The sequence below is a fragment of the Knufia obscura genome (genome assembly GCF_036327395.1).
Source record: "Knufia obscura strain CCFEE 5817 isolate CBS 148926 chromosome Unknown scaffold_7, whole genome shotgun sequence".
NCBI classification, from domain to species: domain Eukaryota; kingdom Fungi; phylum Ascomycota; class Eurotiomycetes; order Chaetothyriales; family Trichomeriaceae; genus Knufia; species Knufia obscura.
The window spans coordinates 1-22,695 of NW_027042693.1; the positions used below are offsets into that span (position 1 = coordinate 1).

The window sequence follows — 22,695 nt, forward strand, 5'->3', positions numbered from 1 at the left end:
GCCACATTTGTATGATGTTCTCCATGACGACGAGATGGTTCTCATTGATGCAGCAGGCAAGAAAGGAGGATACATCTCCGACATAACACGCACATGGCCGGTCAAAGGCAAGTTCTCCGCGGCTCAGCGAGACCTCTACCAAGCTGTCCTCAATGTGTAGAGAACGCTGGTGTCGATGTGCTGTGGTAATGCTAACATGTCACTTGACAAGCTACACTCCATCGCTGAGAAATTCCTCAAAGATCAGCCCAAACATATTGGGGGTTTGATATGGGGCAATGGCAATGCAGATTTGCTCACTTTGGTGGGATGCAATTCCTGATTTCTCCATCACGTCTTCCCGCTTACAGTCCTAGGCCCTCATTCAACGATGCGTTGTGCTTCAAATCTGTCTCACGATGTGGACAAATCTGCCTTACCAGAGGCAATACGTAACTGAACGAGTTAAAAAAAAAAAAAAAAAATTACTACTTTATTACTATTAGTATTAATAAAGAAGGGACTATAATTTACTATAGAAACTAAAGTATAAGCTACTTTTAAACGACTAAAAGAGCTATTTACTAAAGTACCTATACTAGTCTACTTCGATCCGGAGAAAAGAATAGTTATTAAGATCGATACCTTAGGATTCGCTATTACTATAATTATTAGCTAATCGAATAATAAGGGAAAAATATAACTAGTTATATACTACTCTAGGAAGATATTACCTACTAAAACTAATTATAAGATTTACGATATAGAGTTACTTATAATCGTTAAAGTAATATATAAATAAAGAGTATACTTAGAAGAATTTAAATACCCTATTAATATATATTTAAACTACTTAAATTTAACTTATTAGACTTTATCTAAGAAACTAGGTAAATAATAAATTAAATAGGCCGAAATAATAGTACTATATAAATTTAAGATTTACTACGTTAAAGGAATAGAGAACGCTAGAGTAAACGCTCTTAGCCGAAGACCTAACTATACTAAAGGAAAGGAAAAGACGATTAAATTCTAACTCTTTAAGCTAAAAGGTAATACACTAGTATATACCTAGCTATAAGTTAATTAAATAAAAAAGATTAATGATATTCTAACTAAATAGAAGAAAAAGATTATTAGAGTATACTATAATAATCGAACCGCAAGATATTTCGAAGCTAATAAGATAACTAAGTTAATTACTTAAAATTAGATTTAGCTAAGATTAAATAAAGATATTAGGAACTATATTAATTAATATAATATATATATATAAGAACGAAGGTATTTAGATATAAGCTATACGGAAAACTCTAGGCTTTAAAACTACCTTTAAGTGTATAGGAAGAAGTTATAATAGACTTTATTAGATTACTATTAATATCTAAAGACCTAGTAACTAAATAAGGATATAATATAATCTATATAATTATAGATTAACTTACTAAATACGCTTACTTTATATTTATAAAAGATACTATAAAGATAAAAGAACTAGTATATATATTTATAAGATACGTATTTACGTCTTATAAGATATTATTAAAACTAGTAACTAATTAAGATAAGCTCTTTAAATTAAGGTTTTAGTAATCGTTAATAGACTAACTAGGAAGTAAGAATAAGATATTAACTATCTTTTACCCTTAAACGGATAGATAAATAGAACGAATTAACTAAACTCTAAAATAATACTTTAGAGTATATATTAATTACGAGTAGAACGATTAGGTAGAACTATTACCTCTAGTATAGCTTACTTATAATAACTCTAAGATTACTACTAAAATATTACTATTCTATACTAACTATAGATTCTATTTAAATATTTAATAAAAACCGCTAAATACTCGCTTTACTACTTAATAAGTTATCGTAAAAGTTATTAAGCTAAGAGTACTTTATAAGGAATTATTAGTAGAACTCGCGTTCCTAGCTAAAAGAATAGCTAAATTTGTAAATAAAGGAAGATCTAAGGGACTAGACTTTAGAGAGGGGGGTATAGCCTACCTTTTATAACGAAATATTAAGATTAGAAGACTAAGCGATAAGTTAGACTTTAAGAAACTTAAACTATTTAGAATTAAAAAGAAATTAGGACTAGTAACGTATAAACTAGTACTATCTAAAGATATAAGGAAATACCCGGTGTTCTATATAGTACTTCTAGAGAAAGTACTTAATAACGTTAAAACTTAAGAGTCGCTACCTCTAAATAAGGAAATAGAAATATAGGTATATAACGTTAAAGCTATTCTTAGTATAATATAGGAAAAGGGAAAGAAGTTATATCTAATTAAATAAGTAGATTATAACGACTTAGATAATACCTAGGAGCTAAAAGAATACCTAGACCTAGATATAATTATAAAACTCCGAATATATTATCTTAAGTAAGCTAATACTACTAAATTTAAGAAATAACTAGTAAAGTACTAGGTTGATTATAATAAGAAAAGACTAGCTAAACTAAGAATTATACTATATAACGTTAGGATAGATAAATACTAGATATATACGAACGGTAATTACCTATTTATAGGGACTAGACTAGGTAGAAAAGTAACTATAGGGTTATAGTTAAGATAACGGCTCTTATCTACTAAATAAATTACCTAAGTCTACTTACTAGACTAAAGGAATATCCTTTTATATAAAGTCCTAATTACCTAGAGTAATTTCCTACTTATTAGGTAAGGAATTAAAAATACTAAGCGCCTATATTTCGTGCTTTAATATCCTAAAAGATTTATCTTTTAAAGTAGTAATCGACTCGTTAATCTTATTAATCTCCTTTTTAGTTACTAGTATAGTTACCTCGGCTTTTTATAGAGCCTATTAAGCCGTAAGAAGAATAGATCTTAACTTTATTATCTATTTTAACTTCTTATAACGTTTCTGCTACTTAGCTCTCTTAAGCTCTTCTACTTTTCGGAACTCTTCTAATATAAAAGTTCTATTATATAACCGCTAGTATAGTACGTACTTAGTATACTTTATTAACTACTCTCTATTATAATAGTATATAACGTTATTACTAATATACGCCGAGTATAATACTATAGCTTCGTTTCTAGCGATAGCGATTACTTAATAAATTTCGAGATTATACTTAGATTTAGGACGCTTAGGTTTTAAGAATCGTTTTTACTTAGGTTTAAGAATACGATACTATAGTATTATAAGCTATAATAAGAAAGAAAATAGGACGTAATACGAAATATACTAGATTATATACTTACGTGGACGTAAGTAGGCTAAAGAGAGAAAAATATTACGAACTATATTAGCTAGGTCGTTATACGGCTAGGGATAAAGAATATAGGAAAGTTTATTAAGGAAGCCTAGTACGTAAAGGGTTACGTAATTATTTAAAAAGGGTAACTATAGTATACTAGGTTTATAGTATATTAGATTATTAATATACTAATATACCGATATACTAGTATACTAGGCTAAGTCTTTCTTATTAGGGAATAGTAATATAGGTATATAGCTATAACTTTCCTTTATATAAGTTCTATAGTCTTTATAGTTAACCTAAGTTATACTAGAACCCTATTTATATATAACTTAATCTTATATTAAATACTTACTAGCCTAATATCCTACTTAGCTTACTTAAGTAGAACTACTAAGGTTCTACTTATACTATTACTAGTTACGTAGAGATACCGGTTTTATAATAATTCGTTACTTAGAAGCTACTTAAGCTTATACTTTAAGTACCGTTATCTCTAAAGGTAATTTTATTAACGCTAGTAGAGATTTTTAAATAAGAGGTAACTATACTACTACTAATACTTACTTTAACTATAGATACTATAGATATTATTAGTATACCTAGCTTACTTTTAAACGACTCTCCGTTTACTTATTTACTAGCGGAAATAGTAGTTATTAAGAGTATATATTATATATCTCCGCTAGTTAAAGGGAATATTAATCCGCTTATTATAGTTATAGCTTATACTACTGCTTTCTAATATTATATAACTATACTAAATAGTCGTCGCTAACGTTCTTAAGGTCGGCCTAATAATATTTTAATATAAGAAGGTATTACTTATAGTAAGGGAATATAGATATAGAACCGTATAAGGTGATTAGAAGAGAATTAAAATACTTAGTTATGATCTTAATAACGTAGAGGTTAATAATTATAACGATTATAGCGCTAAATAGCGCTTAATAAGTTTTATAAGTACGTATTATAATAGTTTTAATAGAAAATATAATCGTATTATATTATAAATAACTACTTTATAGAAAAAAGTGCTGCTGTTAATGTGGGGTAGAGTGTCGGAAAGTACGCTAAAATTCGAGAATAAGACTTGTGCACATATGACCCGCGGTAGACGGCATAGCGGGCCAAGGTGGAGTCTTTCGAAGCGCGCTAGCACACCAATCCTCGCTTATGGGTTATTCCCTCGGGTCGTGAGCTTGTGTTGAGAGCAGCGTCGAGCATTCTCGAACCTTTTGTTCCGAATCCTCGGGATCTCGATACTCGCATACTACTGCATCATGTACTATTCGAGGTCGTCTTTGCTAACCTGACATGGCATAATGGCTACAGAGGGGGACTTGCTAAGCTGAATAGCCCGACAGGGATTGCTTATCGTGGAGGCTACTGTAGCCCGTACGATTTTGGACTGCTTGATCGGGCGGCCACCGACAAGCTTCTTCGCCGCGAATACCGGAGTCTTGAATCAAATGCTTGACGAGGTTCACACCGGGATCGGGGCTCCAGGGGCGCCATCGCTGGCTGGGAGAGCATCAACCGAAGGCTGCTCGGCTTCGCGGGATATGTGAGCCAGAATCTACACATCGCGTCCATGGACGACACCTCGCTTCCTAGTCTCTCGAGTGCCATGAAGTTACAACAGTATCACTTCAAACCCGAAAACTTCTATCAACGGCAGCAGACCTACCCAACACACAACATCATCCTCACCATGGGCGTCCTCGACCTCCTCAACAACAACCTCCGAATCCTCGACCTCTCCGTCCCCCTAGAAAATGGCATGCCATCCTCCGGAGCCCACCCAGAATTCCACATGGCACTCGTGAGACGCCACGGCGATAAACGGAGACCCGGCGCCGGTGGTGGTACCAGTGCAAACGACTTGATCGTGACGGGTGGCCACGTCGGCACGCACATCGACGCCATTGGGCATGTCGCGAGGGACGGACTTTTACACGGCGGTGTTGATGCCATGGAAGCTATGCGCGGCGGAAGATTCAACAAGTTTGGCGTCGAGACCATCGAGCCTATGATCTGTAGGGGAGTACTGTTGGATATCCCCGCTCTTAAGGGTGTCGAGCATCTTGAAGCTGGATATGGAGTCACGCCAGAAGATCTCGAACAGGCTTTAGGTGAGACGGAGCTGCGCAAAGGTGATGTAGCCTTGGTTCGTACGGGGTGGTTGAAGCTTTATCATGACGAGCGAGCTTTTCTGGGAGAGGAAACTGGGGTTCCGGGGGTTACTGGTGCTGCTGAATGGCTTGTCAGTAAAGGCGGCCGAGCTGCGGGAACAGATACGACGGCATTTGACCAGGTCGTTCCGGGACCGTCTCGGCTTGCTAGACCGGCGCATGGGGTGTTGCTTTGGCAGAATGCGGTACATATTGTTGAGCTGTTGGATCTGGAAGAGCTAGCTGCGGCACGTGTTAAAGAGTTTCTGTTTGTTCTTGCGCCGCTTAAGCCGGTGGGTGCGACGGGGTCGCCGATACGGCCTCTTGCAATTGTGGATGGCCCTTAGATAGCTTTTCCGTACCATGAACGAGATCTTCGTGAGCGACGGTCCATGCGTGTCTCCAGGGTTCGTTGTTGTTGCGTTCATTGCGTAACTATCTCCCTATGAAGCATCACCTTTCGACGTGGTACTTGAGATGGTAGATTGTTCGAATCTCTACGACGGTTACTGCAGAAGGTGTTTCTTGCAACTTCAGCCACGCCATGGCTAGGACAATGGAAATGTAAAGTGCGAATATTGTAGGCAGCGTTGGCCAATATCGCTACACTACTCATACCGATATTTTGGAATTTTCGTGTAGTGCAGTGTATCGTAGTGTATCGATACAGTAGTGAAGCTGACTAATCCATATGTTGTGTAAAGCACTAGTCCTAAAGTGGTAAGTAGATCATAGACCCACCTTGTATCTAGACCGATCCAGAGGGCACTATACCTATCTAGGACTACTTCACTACACCACTACACCGTAGTACTACAGAACGACGGCGTGTAGTGTAGTGTAGTGTATCGATGCGCAGTGTTGTGGTGTATCGATATTGGCCAGCGCTGATTGTAGGTGCTATAGCTGGATCCAATGCATATTAGCCGTCGTCATCAGCATCCCGCATTGCGCAGACGACTTACCCTTGACATCCAAGGGTGCGACCTTGACTTGAATTCAGGTGATATGGTCGTTTTCACATGTTCAGATATTGTGCTTCTTGACAACCTTGGCTTGGACATGGCCCAGAAGTATGGACTTGGTGGTCTAGATGGCCGCGAATTCCTCCCATCTGGCGGCTGGATTCCTGGCATGTTAGCCGGTTGGAGAGGCTGTGCTCATGTCAAGGACGGTCGATACTCTGTGGTTCTGGATAATGTCGTCAGTCATATGGAGTCCGATCAGTTACAGCTCGCACTCGGCAAGGGTCTTGCGAAGATGACTGTCGAGCCAAACTTGACTATGGTTAACAAGCAGAAAAAGGACCACGGCCATCTCAGTACAGTCCTGCAGCATGTACATGGCGTTACTATTCCGCCAGAGCAGGCTGAAGATATTCTTCTTGACTACTATGCCTCCATTGCAAATATCTGCCTAGATATCAAGACGGATATAACTACAGTACCCGGCGACGAGGATAAGTTCGAATGGCAAGATGCCGCACCTACCGACGATTTCTGGTGTAGCGTCCAAGTCACCGATAACAATCAGCGGAAAGCAATAGAAGTTACACTAGCAACCACAGAGAGGGTTAATTATATTAAAGGGCCTCCAGCCACTAGAAAAACGACCACAATTGCTAAATCAATCTGCACTGCGATAGCCAAGAAGGTATTAAAAAGCTAGTGTACCCTGGTCAAATGCTGACGCTGCAATATCGAACAGCGCCATGGACCTATATTGGTACGACTAATGTGTGGTATAATGGGCAAGTAAAAAGCGCAGATCCCTTTACTTTCTTTCGCAGTGCGTTCTCCGAGATACTAGCTGCTTATTATCGCATCACGTACGAAGATATTAACGGTAACCAGCATCGTATTGGTGGTGTCAACTTCTTCTTTGACGTTGTGGACGGCACGATGCAAATCGACGATAAGAAGTCGTCAGTAAATCCAGAGGAAGCAACCGTCCTTTACTGGATCTTGCGCGCGCTCAAGGCAACTAGTGTATACAATATACCAAAGGATATACTTGATCAGAAGACAACTTGTAGATTCGTCGGCATTCCTTCTCCCACGAGAGCTGAATAAGGTCGGTAGTCAAGCTTGCCCATACACAGCACCGGAGCAGGTGGTTGTCTTGACCTACTGTGAAGTACTTGTTCTGTGTGTGACGACCTCGTATTCAAGACCATCACGTCCTGTCGCATGCTTTATATCTACCTACTTCTAAATCGACGCGGATAAGGCACTACAGAACTCCATACTCGCGCTCAATCATGACCATGTACCATCTACTAGAAGTCAGTACTGTATGCTTTTGGAAGAGATGGTCAAAGTAGGTCAGATGAAGTAGTCTAACCCGTTAGCCTGCTGATGTCATAAATGTAGCACTTCGCTCGGGCCTTTCAAGAACACGGCAGCCTCGCCATGCATAGCCAGGTACGTTCCCCTTACCACCCATTCAACCCTATTCCTAGCCGCTCTCCTTCTCTAGATGCTTGGTGTCAGTTCCTTCTAACATTTTACCATCGCCATCCACAACCCCCCTCGCCGGCACCAACACAAAAAAAACCCTACAATTCCCCCCACTCCTATTATCCCACAAATGAATCGTCCCCCTCTGCACAACCACATCCCCCCTCCTCATCGTCTTCCTCACGCCCTCATCAAGCACCAAATCGATTTCCCCCTCAAGTATAACCCCGTAATCCACACTGAGCGTCCGATGCATGATATTTACGCTCTGGGCTTCGCGAGCGTCAGGGGGTACAGGCGGAAAATCAACAATGCGACATGTTACGCCGGAGGCGTCGACGAGGTTCTGCATCTTGCCGTGGGGGTCGGTCCAGGGGCCTTGGGGGTGCGCGGGGTGGGTGGTTGTGCGGAAGATGGATGTGAAACTTGGTGTTAGGCTGAGCGGTCAGTTAGTCAGTCAGTCGTACCTCAATTACACGTCAATGAGCAAAGTATGTCATTGGTATGCCGCAGCATTACGCAAGTGTTGTCGACTAAGTAGGAAGTACGGCTGCGACTCACCTCCCGCTTGGCACCTCACCACCCTTCGGATCCAGCGGGTTCGCCGGCCTTAATACCTCATCCTGACCAAAGATTGCTTTTCCGTCGGCGGTGTGGTCCGTTACGATTCTTCGTACGCCGGGTAAGTCCGCCATGGCTGTATGGCCGGTGTCTGAATTTCCCGCTGATTGTTTGTCGGAGTCCAGGTGGTTGTTGATCTGCTCGACCCGTTGTGCTGCACGGTTTCCGAGCTGCGAAGATGAGGGCGGAATGGCGGGATCCTGTTGGATGTCCTTCTTAGTGTTCGTCATTGAAGAGAGGCTGTGTCGCCGTGGAAGTATAGATGTCTAGAGTCTAAATGGTCTTGCTTGTAAGCTTACTGCAGCTCTTGTGTTGATTTAATCATTCGCGGCGCTGGGGTCCTCCAAAGCGCCATTCTCCGGACACGCAAGATGGTCGCATGACCTCCCCAAATTTGTGCTTAAAGGCGGCCGCCTCGGATGCCTGGGGAAGCGCCTGAAGTGAACTCGAGTCGGAGCTGTCACAGGGGAAGAGACGGACTACTCCGGCCTGTATGAACCTTCTCATATTGCTGCAATACTTGCTTTACAATATCGTCTCACTAAGTGATGCTTCAACCACGCTATGCTATACCGATGCACGCTAAATTACACCGAAGAAACTACAGAATACTTGGGACCCTACTTGCCCTGCTCAACTTCAAGCAAACACCACTTCTTGTCCGCCTCCTTCTTGCCCTCCCTCTTCGCAACGGCGCCTAGCGTATCTTTGATAGCGTCCTTCGAGCACTTCGGAAACTGCTTCTTGAGGATCTCAATAAGACCCGCCTTCGTCAGATCGCTTCCTTCGATGGCTTTCTTGAAGTCCTCCATGTATTCAGGTTCGACCATCTTCAACGGTTTGGTCGAGGTTGCTTTCTTCTGTGTTGACAGTGGGGAAGGCTTGCCGTCTATACCGATGTCCTGCTTCATGCCTGTGACGAAATTCGGTGAAAGCGGATGGAGAGGCAGTCTTGGGGCTGACATCGTCTTTGCGTTCGGGTCTGCTTTGACTGCTGTTTTTGGCTTGGTTTCATCAGTCCAGTGCTTGGTAGAAAAGGGGTCAATTGGAAATGTTGTCGAGTCGTGCAGGAAATCCATTCGATACTGTTTCATGTTTGCACCTTTGTCGTCGAACGCTTCTCCGACCCAACATAGACCGCTCGAAATAGGCTCCATGTCTGTGAGTGGACCCTTCCTTCTCGCGGTATCATCTTCGTCGTCCAAGAAATCAGCCATCTCGTCCTCGGCATCGTCGGCAACAGACATTTCGTCATCATCATTAAGCTCCTCGTCATCTTCGCCGGGCGGCTCCCATTCAGCTTCACTGTCGTAATCGTAGTTCTTATCTGGCAACCCGCGAGTGAAAGGGTTTCGGGAGATCTTCCGTGATGTTCTGGGTGAGACGAATCGAGTAAACGTTCCCTGATACGGTGGCCGCACGTCTTCCCGGAAATGCAGATACTTGTATGATGTCCGTCCTAGAACGTCAAGTGCCATACTGTCCAATTCAACCACATCCAGACCAGAGGCTTGAATGTTGCTGATGATTTCCTTAACAGGAACAGTTCTCTTCATTCGTTTCCGTGGACGTCCAAGGTGCTCAGTCATACCACAAACAGTAGCTTGAGAGCCTGCTGTGACCTCAAAATCGTGTTGTCTGCTAAGCTTGAACCGATTATAGGGAGCCACATCTGTATATTCTGGAACGTAGAAGGGTAGGATCCATTTCTCGTAATCTGGGTTGGCAGAACAGATCGTGTCTTTCCTCTCAAGCACTGGTCGCTCCATGTCGATGCTAGCAATCGACGATCTTCGGCTTGAGGCACCATCTGAGACATCTTCTGGTGTACTTGGTGGTGTTGATTCGGGTTTTGGTTTGCCAAAGAACACTCCGAGTCGCATTTGAGACTGCACTGATGTTAGCTATGATACTGACCAGATGTCAGATCAGACTTACTCTTTCTTTCTTCAGCCTCTCAGCCTCCTTCTGAGCATCTTTCTCCTTTTTCTCAGCCTCTTTGGCGGCCTTCTTTTCTTCTCGCTCCCTTCTCTCGGCATCAAGAACCGCTTGCTTTTGGGCCTTTTCTATCTCCTTAGCACGTTTTGCATTCTCTTTTTCCTCGGCAACCTTGCGTTTCTCCTCGTCTTTTCGAGCTTTCTCTTCTGCTTTGACTCGTGCTTTTTCCTCCTTCTCTCGTGCTTTGGCTGCTTTCTCTGCTTCCCTTTCGATGTAGCCCAACTTTCTCTTCTTAGCTGGTGGAGCAGCTGTTGAAGACGCCTTCACAGCGGAGCTTGGAGTGTCGTTGCTGTTGCTTGGGGTCAGATCTGTGAGCGAGCTGGCTGAGCTGGGTGCTGGCGAGGCACGAGTCGAGGTAGACTGCTGTTCTGTCGATGATGACTTGGTGTAGGTATTAGCCGTGGAATCCGTGTTGACGACTATGCAGTCATCGTGTGTCCTCTTCTGAGGTGTAGCAGGTGTCACGTCGAACGTGACCTCTGCCATTATATCGTGTGTGGTTTAGCGAGCATTAATGGTGGTGGAAGGCAAAGCAAGCGAAGCAGAATCTGTGGTAGATAAGCAGAAGCCCGCAGCAACAGGGAGTTGACGTGGTAATGTGAGTGAAGTTCGATATGGGACTGTGTGCAGCCGCTTCTCTGGGTGTGGGACACGCCGTGATTTCTCAAAGCAGTTGCGACCGTGGAGCGTGTACTTTCTAGACGCGTCGAGTCGCGTTCTCTTGCACGTGACTTGTTAAGTTGCGGGACAGATTCCGTGAAAGCAAGTGACCGGGTTTGCTTGCTTTGCTGTGCTTGCTCGGGTAACTTACCGCTCGTGAAAGCCCGGGCTAAAGCAAACAGCAAGAGTACAAGTAGTAGCTAAAGGCACAAGGTGAGAACGAGTACCAGTACTTCCATAAAGCCCTGAGCATCATAAGTGACGTCGAAGTGAGGAACAGGTGAAGCTGACATGAATCAGACATCTGGTGCCCAACAAAGGTCTCCCTTCAATAATCGCGAAATGCTTGTAATTGCAGGCAGCTGTGCCATGCGTTCTGCTATTTCATATCTATGAAGTGCACGCTGATGGGGTAGAGGATTGAGTTATCATATATCATCGACCGTAGATGAACCAGCCCATTGAGGCTTGGGCTAACCAATGCGCAGTCATTGTCCAGACGACTAAACCCATCATAAGCAGCATTGCTTCAGCCAAACGTTGAGGATGAATGACTGGAGGATGGTGTCTGAGGACATCGTCGTCAGGGCCTCCATCATGATCTGGTACTGGTATCACGGTAGTCTGATCGTCCTCCTCGAGGTGGGAATCCTCCTAAGGACCACCATTTGCACCCCGCCCTGGTATGGGAGGCGGGTTGCTCATCTCTTCATCGTCATCGTCGTCTAGAGTCTCTGGGTGCCTGTCTCTTCGTCAGTAGAAGTTCCTATACAAATACCGGATAACCTACCCAAGCATATCCTTCACGTTCCTCATCTCATAATGCTTCTTCCTCTGCTCCTCGAAAACTCTATGCTTCTCCTCTTCTTCCCTATTCGGCATGCCCGGCAACCCCTCCTCACCACTAACACTAACATGCTTATCCTTCGAGCTCTCCCTGCTCAACCCCATTTGGCCCCTCTCATTAACGATTCTATCGTTCTGCAGCTCTGCACCAGCGCCCGCATCCTCCGCCTCACCCAGCTCAAGACCAGGAATATCCGACTCCCTAGATTTCTTCTTCTTCGCCATATCGACTTCATCAACGTGCACGAATCGGGGGTCGATACTAACGTCCTCTTCGTCGTCCTCGTCCATCGCACTATTGCCGTACTCGAATGGTGTTTTTGGCTCGGTAATTTTCATTCGGCCGCCCGCTTCCTGCTCGGCAAGGTACAGATTCGCCTCGTCCCATTTGAGGCGCATTTGGTTTTGTTCTTCTTCTGAGGCTGAGTTCATGCCTGCGGCGGATGAGTGGCGTCTGGATGCAGATGCGCGTCGGCCACCTGATGAACTGCGTCGGTCGCCGGCATTTTGGAGGGTGTTTTGAAGTGTTAGGTCTTTGGCTTCTTGAGGGTCTAGGGGCATGGATGGTGGGGTTGGTGCGACTTCCTTCTCAGGTGAGTGGCCGCCTGGACCTGAGAAGGATGGATTTTTTAATATGCCTGTAAGTAGGTTGTTAGCTGGTGGCATTGTAGGTTTAGGAGGAGTGATGCGCACCTTTCGGTCTGACATTTGTGTGGTGAGGTTCGTGGATGGGAGGCGATTGCTCTACTTCCACAGGCATTTTGTCGTTGCGTCTTGATTTAGAACTTGGTGTTATAGTAAGGAATGGTGAGAGAGAAAGGTATCAAAGGATTGGATGTTTGGTGTTGGCACTGCGAAAGGATTGTGGTATGTACAGTAGTAGGTATGATATCGAAGGTCGGATCAAGGATACCTTACATGCAAGATACAGTTGATCGTTTTCCTCATCCGTGGCCGGGGCTGACTTGGTTCCGAATTGTATTGCAACATCACATGTGTGGAAACAGGTGGAGGGTTGGGTTGGAGGGGAGATTCCAAAAACATGATGTATTGACAATAAAAGACTTGGTCAGACGACGCTTTCTTTCTCCGCAACCCGAGCATTAACTACAGGTTGTGGCTAGCAAATACGATAGGTTGTGATTCACGCAGAACTCTACGAAGTACGTCTGGTTGCTTCGTGCTTTGTTGAGCTTTGCTTTACTTTGGGTACGATATTGCCCGGTTCGGCACTGCTGCCTTTAGGCAGCAAATGACCGTTCATCGCTCAACGACCGAGGAACGTGATGGATCTCTTCGGCCTTAGGACCGCTTGGGTGCTCCAGTGTGTCCACCACCGTGCAACGAGACATGTCGCTGTCGGCGTAACCTATAGCAAGCGCGTCTATCTGGAACAGACAGCGCGACCATCAGAATGTACGAATCGTCGCTAGGGAGTTGCGTCAAACTTCTAGTGGTTGCTTTGTTACGACCATTACTTTGATTGTTCGGATAAAAATGATGCTTGTCATGACAAACCCTTTTTATTTCTGCCGAGCGGTTGTAGTTTGACGTCATTGCCGAAGACCCACGAGTTTCACCCGAAGCCATGTGCCTTTTGCCTCGAAGCATTTCTGGTCGCCTGATGAAGGTCATTGCCTTCTTAATCGCCTGGTCCGTGGGCTAGCTGATAAGGCGGTGTGTTCTATCTTTGTCGAACACCACGAACAGGTATTCTTCAGAGTGGAATATATGCTTGGCGCGTGACACAGCATAGGCATAGTCTGGCATCATGCAGATATCTGACAGGATGCATGATCTGTTGTGGTGCCGTCCAATAGGCGAGAGATAGAAGTTGGGCTTGTTCGTGCGAGGACCACCGGCATATAGCTGAGGACTTTGTTCTTCACGGTTACGCAGCAGCTGACCGCATGTGACTAAGCACGCATAGCTTCGTGTCGCACGAAGCCTTCACTGTTACACAGCCCAGATCTGAGTATTGGGTACTAATAAAATATTGTGCAGTTACGTAGTGTCAATGTTGTAACATTTTAGGCAGTTGGATGGCTCGGCAAATATGCTACCCTGTGAGCTAGATGCCCTCCCTTTCGAAAGTCAACGCCAGCACGACCGTGGTGCTTGTGCTAGAAGCCAGAATGCCACCTTGCGAAAGAGTACATCTCTCGTTCCCCTTGCGCCCGCCAGAAATATGTTCAAACTGCCTCTCCGAAAATGGTATAGGAATCAAACACAAATCTATCGAATCGAAAGCCCACCCTCTCTTTCTTCCACTCTCTTCTTAGCGATCTTGTCGCCTTGCTGAGCTGCTAGCTGCATCCAGTGCAACGCCAAACACAGTGCCTGCCTGCTGTTATTAGTTTCCATCTTCCTCTGCCACATCATATCGTCCTTGAAGATATCTGCCGAAAGTGATAATGGCAGTGTTACCACTGGGATCAGTTCCGGATGCATCAAATAAAGAAGGGCTAGCTCGCGCTGAGCTACCCGGTTACCTTCAAGGGCCGCAATCTTCCAGTAATCTGCGGCTCTTGACAGTTGTTGCTCCAGTACGTTGATAGACCGCCGGCGCTTCACAGAGTCTGCTGCAACAATTTGATCAGCCACGTCGATCATACTACCACACAGTTCTGATTTGTATCCTATCGCTGCCATACCAATGTTCATGAACGCTTTCCCCGCAACTGTTTTGTCAAGCATCTCTGGTGGTGTGAAAACAGCAATGTACTGTAAATCTCGAAAAATGGTTTGCGGTCTCAAACGAGCAAACTGACGTTTGAGATGGTGCATGATCTGGGACTCTGTGAATCCAGTATTCTGCGTGACGGAGAATTGGGATAGCTTCTGCGTAGGATCGTCGGTGGATAAAGAGTTTTGCTGACCCAGGCTGTTCCGGCGGACAGCTCCGTCCATTTTCGTGCCCTTGGTCTGCTCGGACGACAAGTCTCTATGTAAGTCGAGCTGCCCTAAGACTAGAGTATTAAGATCGACGCATGCTTGTAGTTTTCCGACAGGATCGATTTGCTGGCTCAAGCGTAGCAGAATGTCTTGTAATGCTGCATCGTAATCGTTTTCTACCCCTTCGTCTGTTGCATTCACGTGCCCAGGTAGGCTTCCTTCTGCTTCGGACTTGGGTACACGATGCACTTCACCAGTGCTTTGTCTTCTTGTAACGTCGACCATTGACCGCGGCTCCGGAGCCAAAAGGTCCAGGTTGGACAGACGCTTCTCCAAGCGGTCCATGACTTGTGGAGAGGTGTGCACATTCGTCACCCACGCGTCGGTTTCGCACCCCCAACTCCATACAAGACTTCCCAGGTCTGACAGTAATAAGCATACTATCCCCTTACGAACCTGCATCCTGAACTTCTTCTTTTCGCGCACAGAGCTGACAGGTCGCGGTCCAAAATTAGGAAGACCTCCCTGCAGAATCGAAGCCGGCCGCGAAATGACTGATGCGGAGGTAACAGACTGTGAAGGTTGAGAGAAAATGTCGCTGAAATTTGTTGACGCTGAAGAAGCTCTGCCATACGACCCCATTGACGAGGCAAGAGATGGCGCCAGAAGCTGCGGATTCAACGACCGCTGGAAGAGGTTATACACGGAGCCCCGCTTGTACGAGCTGCGATCGTCAGATATGTTCGATCTGGCGTCGCTATCGATGGATCGTAGAGTTGGTCGAGGAACTGGATATGTAGCAGAAGCCGGGAAGGTTTCGCTCATGACACTGGCAGGAGCACTGTTGATGCCGTACCCCAAAACATCATAGTACGATCTCTCTCGGAAAAAAAGATCGCTTGACCAAAGCTCCCCACTTTCCATCACATTCTCGCCCGTCAGCTTCCTAGAAAGCGAGAATATCTCCATACAGAAGCGATGAAATCGTTCCTCACCCTTGCAAAAGTTGTCAATGCCATATTGCTGCAGCCACTGGTTTATCGCGTCAATTTGCTCATCTGCGAGTTTCCTCGGGCCGCCATGCTCCGTGGAAGCCTTGAGCAGATTCAATGTGCTATCTTGCCGCTGACCAAGAAAAGACGAGGCTGCGGATCTGCTCGACGAAGGACGTATTGTCGCATTGCTTGGTGTACCAAGATTGGTGGTCATACGGAGTTTCGATATGTTCATATGACTGAGTGCTACAGCTACATTTTTTGCATCGGTGTAGCCTTGAGAATTGACGATCTCCGAAGTGTACCAGAGTTTCAGTCGAAGTTCTTCCAGGCTGTGTGTAAACTTGCTTATTTGCTTCTTCAGGTCTCGATATGCTTTCTCACACGGTCCCAGCTGTTCTTCGATAGTTGCGCAACGCTCCGAGTGGGATTCCCGCAGGCTTTGTATGTGTTGTAATGGCCGAGACAGCACCATTGTATCGGTATTAGCTAGCTGTGCAAGTGGATATTGCCGATGCAGCTGGTTCAAGGCTTTCCGCCAGTACATGGAGTCCACTGTGTGGGTTTCTGCTTGACATTGATCTAGCTGCAGAGTGAATAATTCTGTCAGCGTCGATTCAGGTGTCCAGCGCGATAGGTATTCGGCTGCATCATCGTTGCTTGGGTCCGAGGAGCCTGTACAAAGACGCAAGGCCGCCTGCTGAGGTAGGCTTAGTCCGAGAGTTTTTGTAAGCCCCTGAAGGCTGTCTGAATCTTCATGCAGCTTTTGCCGGGCGACCCTTCCCTGCCGCCCGACTTGGAAGTCACTCCAAGCTTCAGTACATGGATGACGGTCTTTTGCAGACGTCCCTGGCTCGATGAGTTGCAAGAGTGCCTGCTTCAGCATATCAAAGCGCGTGTTGGGCCGCGAATAGTAGTCCTGCTGGAAAGCATGTCCTACGTCACGCATCACTGGCAACGCCGGATTCGAGTAGTGGGAGGAATGGATTGCCTGAGGTGAGAGAGTCTCGATGACTTTCACGATCTCCGAGGGGCAAAGGACGAGCACCGGTGTAGTCGATGTGTCGGGCTGGCGGATGGTTTCAGTGGAGACGTTCTGATATGGATCGGCCACCTCCTGGCCGTCGAGCATATTGATCATGCCAAATATCATGTTCCGAATATTCTCATTCACCTCGGTGCTACAGTCCGTTAGCAACGAACATGATATGAGCAGGGAGCACTTACTCTGGATCCATAAAATGCTCGAACTTAGCCACGAACCTAGTAAATAGGGGCGCAAGGATGTACTCTCTCGCTCGTCTACTCACATGTATCTTCAAGAGCATGTCCTCATTCTCAGGAAACATGATGGCAGCTTTCAAGAAGTGGTTCAGAAACCACTTCTGAAAGAAATCTATACGGAAACCTGCCTGATGTTGTACATTTGGCAACTTCCCGAGGATCGCTCGTGCCAGAGCAAGTGCACCAGTAGGGTAACATCCTGTATTGCATTTGATCAGAGTCCAGTAGAGATCAGACACAGCAGACTCAAGGAATTCGTGCGCCTGCTCGGTGTTTAGAGTGTCCTGACCGGCTCTTGTTCTTGGTGAGAGATGATCACTTATGAGAAATGCGCCTCGTTGGAGTACATCCATCAAGAACAATTCAACTCGTGTTCTAGCCGGCCAGTCTTGCATGGCCGAAAAGGCCTCGAATGCCTGCCAATATAAGGAATTGTAACTCTCCGATCTAGAGTGAAGCAATTCTGCACAGATAGTTGACCATGTTGACAAGCGTAGCTGACTTTCAGGCGCATCTGGCGATGTATCGTGGCCATACAAATTGTGGAGGAGGAACGAAAGAGGGTCCGATCGCTCGAAGGATGTTGCATAATCCTCCAGCTCTTTCGAGAAGGCTTGCACTCGACGCCGGCGCTGTGCGGAGCCACCGCTCGTCTGTGAGAGAGATGCAAGCAAAGACTCCGAAGCTTCCCATTTTGGCTTGCCCGTCAGAATTGCTACCTGCGACAGAGGTAGATGCATTAGCCGTTCCACCAAAAATCGAGGATTGCTTCGTAGATTTGACAACAAGTCGAGGAGTTCTTTCTGTGCATCAGGAAGGAGTTGATCAAAGAAGGGCGCGGGATTCAAGTTTTGTGTAGCCGGGTCCTGGGATGCTTGGATGGTGTCAATATTCTGCAACTCATTGTTCCAATAAGAATAGCAGACGTCAACTAGATCGTGCGCATGGCTGAAAACTCTTGCGAAGCCCGCTGGGTCTTGATGTTTGGATATTTCGACCAGACCATCCTGCACCCACGAACTTGTCCTGCGCAGACGTGCAGACAAAGCTATCGATCTTTGCAGTACTTGTTTCCTCGTACTCAGGGAACGCTTCCGGTTCTCATGGTGCTGTAGTAGTCGAGCTTGGGCAGCAAAATCGTAGAAGGATACCCGAGCTCGTTTCGTTGCTCTGTGCCCAGTATAGCTTTCGTCGATCGTCTGCGTTTGCTGGGAGGAAAACGTAGGTCGTGTTATCGTGGCAGGTGCAGCACTGGATGCACTTTCCTCTTCAAGTTGCTGCGTTTCTCGTCCGGTCGCACTTTCTGCAGCTATACTTTCGTTTTCCGCGCCATCCTGTACTATCCACCCTCCGCTTAATCTGTGAGTTGAGAAATAGCGATGCTCAAACAGTCCATCGGTGGACATCGTCGTCGTCTCGAACGGTGCATATTGCTCGTCGTTGACTGGATCGGTCGACTCTAGAAGAAAAGCACACAGTCAGCCAACCCACTTGATATGTTCAAGATTGCGGCACAAGTACCACCAGAGAGGAAGCTAATGGTACCATTAATTGCTGGGGGATGCGCAGATTGTCCGTGTTCTTCATGCGTCATACGAGAACTCTCATCGTGATTCCTGGGACTATTCTCGAGACCAGCACCGAAGGCCAGTCTGCTGGGGTTTGGTCGCTGCAAAGTGCACGTTCAGACTCCTCGCCGTTCCTGCGCCCGCACAGGACACTTCAAGGTCAAAAGGTCGTTGCGAAATGATCCGGGTCGCAGCTTGCTATCACTGTCGCTATTGCGCGCCGCAGACCCACGGCAAGCCCCAAAGTCCACAATCTTCAATGAGCCAACAGGGTTGTCGTTGATTCGCTCTACCAATGACAGCGCCTATGACAGTGACAGAGAGGCCAGCTTCCGGTCGAAGTGGGGATGAATATCTCTTTCTGGTGCTGGGGCTATTAGTGGCTGTCACACTGTAAGGGCGCACGGGGTCAGCGAAGCCAGAGAAGTCCAAAACGTTCCAGAAAACGTGATGAGGCGTTGTGGGATTGTGATCATGAAATTTCTCGATCAAAATATGCTTCGTGCAAGAACTCATAATACCGTTCCCCAGGTGGCGCAGAGACGTGGCATGTATGAGAAGGCACAACACAGCGCAATGATAGCGCGTCTATTCCAGTGTCTCAAGAACGACTGGACGATTGAGAGCAATGAGACACGAGCACAGATTACTTGCAGCAAAGACACTTGACGAAAAGCATTGCCAACGAATGCATCCACTATGCATTAGCTGCCTGCAGTAGAGGCCGGCCCAAAATGACTGTTCTGCGCAACATAGGCTTTCTACCACTTTTTATGGACAACCGCCAACAGCCTACCATTCCATAACCATAATGCTTACTCGCCATCAGGTGTGCCGCATGAATCGTCCCGGCCCGACATCTGGAGAGGAGCACGCTCTCTATCGCTCGCCACCTCCTCCGCTTGTTCAGATTCGTGCTACGGTATCATTCTCTTGGCCCTCTGGCCATGCCAGCTGATGACCTGACTGAGCTGAAGAACAGCGTGTTTCAAACTTGGTTCATGTTAGTGGCGGTGCAACGGCAACCTGCGTCTATTTCATCCAATCGTCGTTTCTAGTTTTCATCGAAAGAATGATCTGGTACCCATTGCTTTATCGGAATGGCCGCTTCGTCAAGCACAATTTGGGCAGGTTTAGCGGCCACTCCGATAAGGCAACAGGTGTCTGGTTCACCACGCCCCAGATGCCAGCTTGAGCCGACTCGACTTCGCAACATGTGGATTGCAGACTGAGATTACTGCGCTGGCCGGTTCGCTGCAGAAGTCTATGCAGGACCAAATGGATTAATTGATTTATTGAAGATGCGCATCGGAATCTGCCACGTCGAGGAGACAGACCCGAGGGTAGGACTGACTGACTTGTCATAGCTCTAGGCGAACCTTCTACAATCAGCACTGGTACAACCACCATGCTAACAAACTTGACTACATGAAATGTACCAACGCATTGGCGCACAGATTCAGAACTCAAAGGCCTCGTCATCGCCGACCACTGCATGCAATAAGAGCTTTTAGTAGTGTTCGGCATCCGGAGCGATGATGCGCTGGCAACCTAATGCATGGCGAGCCACCAAGGACCCCCCATATTTCGCCATAGCGAATTTAGCTCCGCTTCAAACTTCTTACCCTGGTCATGTTAGTCTTGGGCCTTGTACACCGACACGTTGACGCCTCCTGTGTCGCTGACTTCGATTTTATCATTCTATCATGCTAGAATGGTTGATCACTCTGCGGAACCAACATCAGCTGACGCACAGTTCACGCGCAGCACCGGACAATCTTCTTCACCGCCCTCCGGTATACATCGCTACTCGAGTCCATGCTCAACATCCTACTGCGCTGTACCATCTGCAAATCTGTATCGCCGCTAATCTTGTGCTTGCTAGCTTTCCGACCCGAGTCTTCTACATAAACATCCTGCATCCCCGATGCCAGGGCCGAGAGCTGGCGTTCTATCGCGCATAAATATAGCCCGGGCTTGCCAGTATGCTTCCGAGCACGGCCCGTGCTACAGCAAATACCAATAATTACCAACAATATGCAGACGCCATCACAACAACGCTGGTCTTACGGGCGCATAGTGGTGCCATCAACCGGAAGTATCACGCGCGAACCAGCCCTCTGCATGTTCCTCTTGAATCCTTCATAACCAGCTCCTTGTCGAAACTAGCAGAGTTACATGCTTCTTGAGTACCGCCACATGCAGCATACAATTTTTCGGCCAGTGAAGACACTTGATCATTGTTGCACACACCGGCTCGACAATATCATCATCCTACCGCAGGCGAAACCTTCGCCCAGTCGATAAAAGTCCTGGCTACGTTGGAGCTCAGCTTATATGCACGATATGCCTCGATCGATCGGTGTCACAAAGAACGTACATACTTCTCACTATATTAGCGCGGTAGTCAAAACACATGTCGCTTTCACCGAAAGCTTTGACAGTCGACCACAAGGAAAAGCCACACCTGGATCTTGCATCTGGTGTTCGATTCTCGATCACTTCATATCGACATGATTATATTTCTGCATGAACAACAAGCTGGCGGCTCTCCGGAGCGTACCTCGAGCATCTTCATAAGATGCTGCGCGATTCGACCATGCCGTGTCAATGCACAACTTCGTGCAAGGCTGGGTTAGACGTGACAACCCTGCTCAACACTTCATGCTACCTTGCCCTCATATACAAGCTTGTACTTTCTATCCAGCAGGCTACTTCCCCTCCCATCCATTGTGTCATTGTTGTTGTTGTCTGAGCTGGCCAAGCACGAAAGCCCATTCTCAACCGATCAAGCCGCAGCTATACTATCCCGATCGAGCGCTCTCTACTCACCAACTCGGCCCATGATTCTCCGTCTCTGTCTCTCGATCTCCGAAGGAAATATGATCACCGAAGTGAACCTTGACAAGACCCTGGAGTTCTGCAGGATCGTAAAAGTCCGTTTCTGGACGGCATATCTCACAGTTACCCAATATAGTCAGCAAGGCCGAGTGAACGCTGTCAAGACCATAGCTGAAACAACCCGAATCACTGTCGCTTCGCGAGGTAAGATCGTCATACCCATAGTAGTAAGAGCTGTAGTCGTAGCTCAGGTCAAATCGCGAGTAGTCGAATTTTGCTCGGTATTCCTCCTCGTCTGCCCGCATATCTGCGTCTCGATCATCGTCGGCACAGTCTTCGAGGAACGTCAAGTGTTTTCCTGGCTTGCGGACTTGTTTCCCGCTCTTCCGAGCTTGCTTGATCAGTTTGCCGGCTGCTTTAACTGGCACCTTCGGTTGTTGTGATGTTTTGGCGACATGCTTGCCAGCAGCAAAAGTCAGATATCCTGTCTTGGACTTCTCCGCTGCCAGATCGTGCTTCAAGTGCTGGATGGTTTCTTGGGCCGCCACGAGCTCCAGCTCAAGCATTTGCACCTTGTCATCGAATACTTCGTTCTCCTCTCGTAAGTACTTGTTGTTAGCCTCTAATGCTTTTACTAACGCAGTCGACTTCGGCTTCCTCTGCAGCAACTTCTCCGCTCGGACCTGAAGTTTGGCATGCTCTTCTGCGAGCTGGTTGTACTCGATTTGTGACTGTAGAATGCGGGCTTGGTCCTCCTTTCGAGCTTCGAGATGCTCACATCTTTCAGTGTAGAGGGCACTTTCGAGGGTGATTTTCTCTCCAATGAGCGTTGCAAGATGGTTGGCGTCTTCCCTGGTTCTTGCTTCCAGTTCGATTTGCTTCTGCTTCAGAGCTTGAATCTGTGCATCTTTCTCAGTGATTATGAGCTCGTTATCGGCCTCGACCTTTGCAAGGTAGTATGCCTTTGATTGTGCTCTAGCGATAAGGCGATTAATCTTCTGTTGTTGGAGGTTTTTCTCTGCTATGCATGTCTGATCGTGACAATGTTTGGCTGTGCCGGTCATTGCTGCTGTATGGTATCAGATATGGGGAGTCTTGGGAATGCAGAAGCAAGATTCTGGGCTAGTAGCGTGG

The 22,695-nt window shown here is 46.3% G+C and overlaps 7 protein-coding genes across 7 annotated transcripts; 2 read left to right on the forward strand and 5 right to left on the reverse strand.

Annotated features, from left to right (window-relative positions):
- Positions 1-4,814: 4,814 nt before the first annotated feature.
- Positions 4,815-5,741, forward strand: PMZ80_006191 (uncharacterized protein; the record flags this gene model as incomplete). Its single annotated transcript, XM_064874604.1, has 1 exon — positions 4,815-5,741. One exon carries the CDS (start codon positions 4,815-4,817, stop codon positions 5,739-5,741), a length of 927 nt encoding a protein of 308 aa, XP_064729004.1.
- A 715-nt stretch (positions 5,742-6,456) lies between these two features.
- On the forward strand, positions 6,457-7,466 carry PMZ80_006192 (uncharacterized protein; the record flags this gene model as incomplete). Its single annotated transcript, XM_064874605.1, has 2 exons — positions 6,457-6,896; positions 7,184-7,466. The coding sequence occupies 2 exons, from the start codon at positions 6,457-6,459 to the stop codon at positions 7,464-7,466; spliced, it is 723 nt and encodes a 240-aa protein (XP_064729005.1).
- A 385-nt stretch (positions 7,467-7,851) lies between these two features.
- On the reverse strand, positions 7,852-8,704 carry PMZ80_006193 (uncharacterized protein; the record flags this gene model as incomplete). The annotated part of the gene is made up of 2 exons (XM_064874606.1): positions 7,852-8,290; positions 8,415-8,704. 2 exons carry the CDS (start codon positions 8,702-8,704, stop codon positions 7,852-7,854), a joined length of 729 nt encoding a protein of 242 aa, XP_064729006.1.
- Positions 8,705-9,094: 390 nt separating this feature from the next.
- Positions 9,095-10,958, reverse strand: PMZ80_006194 (uncharacterized protein; the record flags this gene model as incomplete). Its single annotated transcript, XM_064874607.1, has 2 exons — positions 9,095-10,363; positions 10,413-10,958. The coding sequence occupies 2 exons, from the start codon at positions 10,956-10,958 to the stop codon at positions 9,095-9,097; spliced, it is 1,815 nt and encodes a 604-aa protein (XP_064729007.1).
- An 828-nt stretch (positions 10,959-11,786) lies between these two features.
- On the reverse strand, positions 11,787-12,686 carry PMZ80_006195 (uncharacterized protein; the record flags this gene model as incomplete). Its single annotated transcript, XM_064874608.1, has 2 exons — positions 11,787-11,874; positions 11,923-12,686. 2 exons carry the CDS (start codon positions 12,684-12,686, stop codon positions 11,787-11,789), a joined length of 852 nt encoding a protein of 283 aa, XP_064729008.1.
- A 1,527-nt stretch (positions 12,687-14,213) lies between these two features.
- On the reverse strand, positions 14,214-18,558 carry PMZ80_006196 (uncharacterized protein; the record flags this gene model as incomplete). The annotated part of the gene is made up of 2 exons (XM_064874609.1): positions 14,214-17,049; positions 17,096-18,558. The coding sequence occupies 2 exons, from the start codon at positions 18,556-18,558 to the stop codon at positions 14,214-14,216; spliced, it is 4,299 nt and encodes a 1,432-aa protein (XP_064729009.1).
- Positions 18,559-21,548: 2,990 nt separating this feature from the next.
- PMZ80_006197 (uncharacterized protein) lies at positions 21,549-22,625 on the reverse strand (the record flags this gene model as incomplete). Its single annotated transcript, XM_064874610.1, has 1 exon — positions 21,549-22,625. The coding sequence occupies one exon, from the start codon at positions 22,623-22,625 to the stop codon at positions 21,549-21,551; it is 1,077 nt and encodes a 358-aa protein (XP_064729010.1).
- Positions 22,626-22,695: the final 70 nt, after the last annotated feature.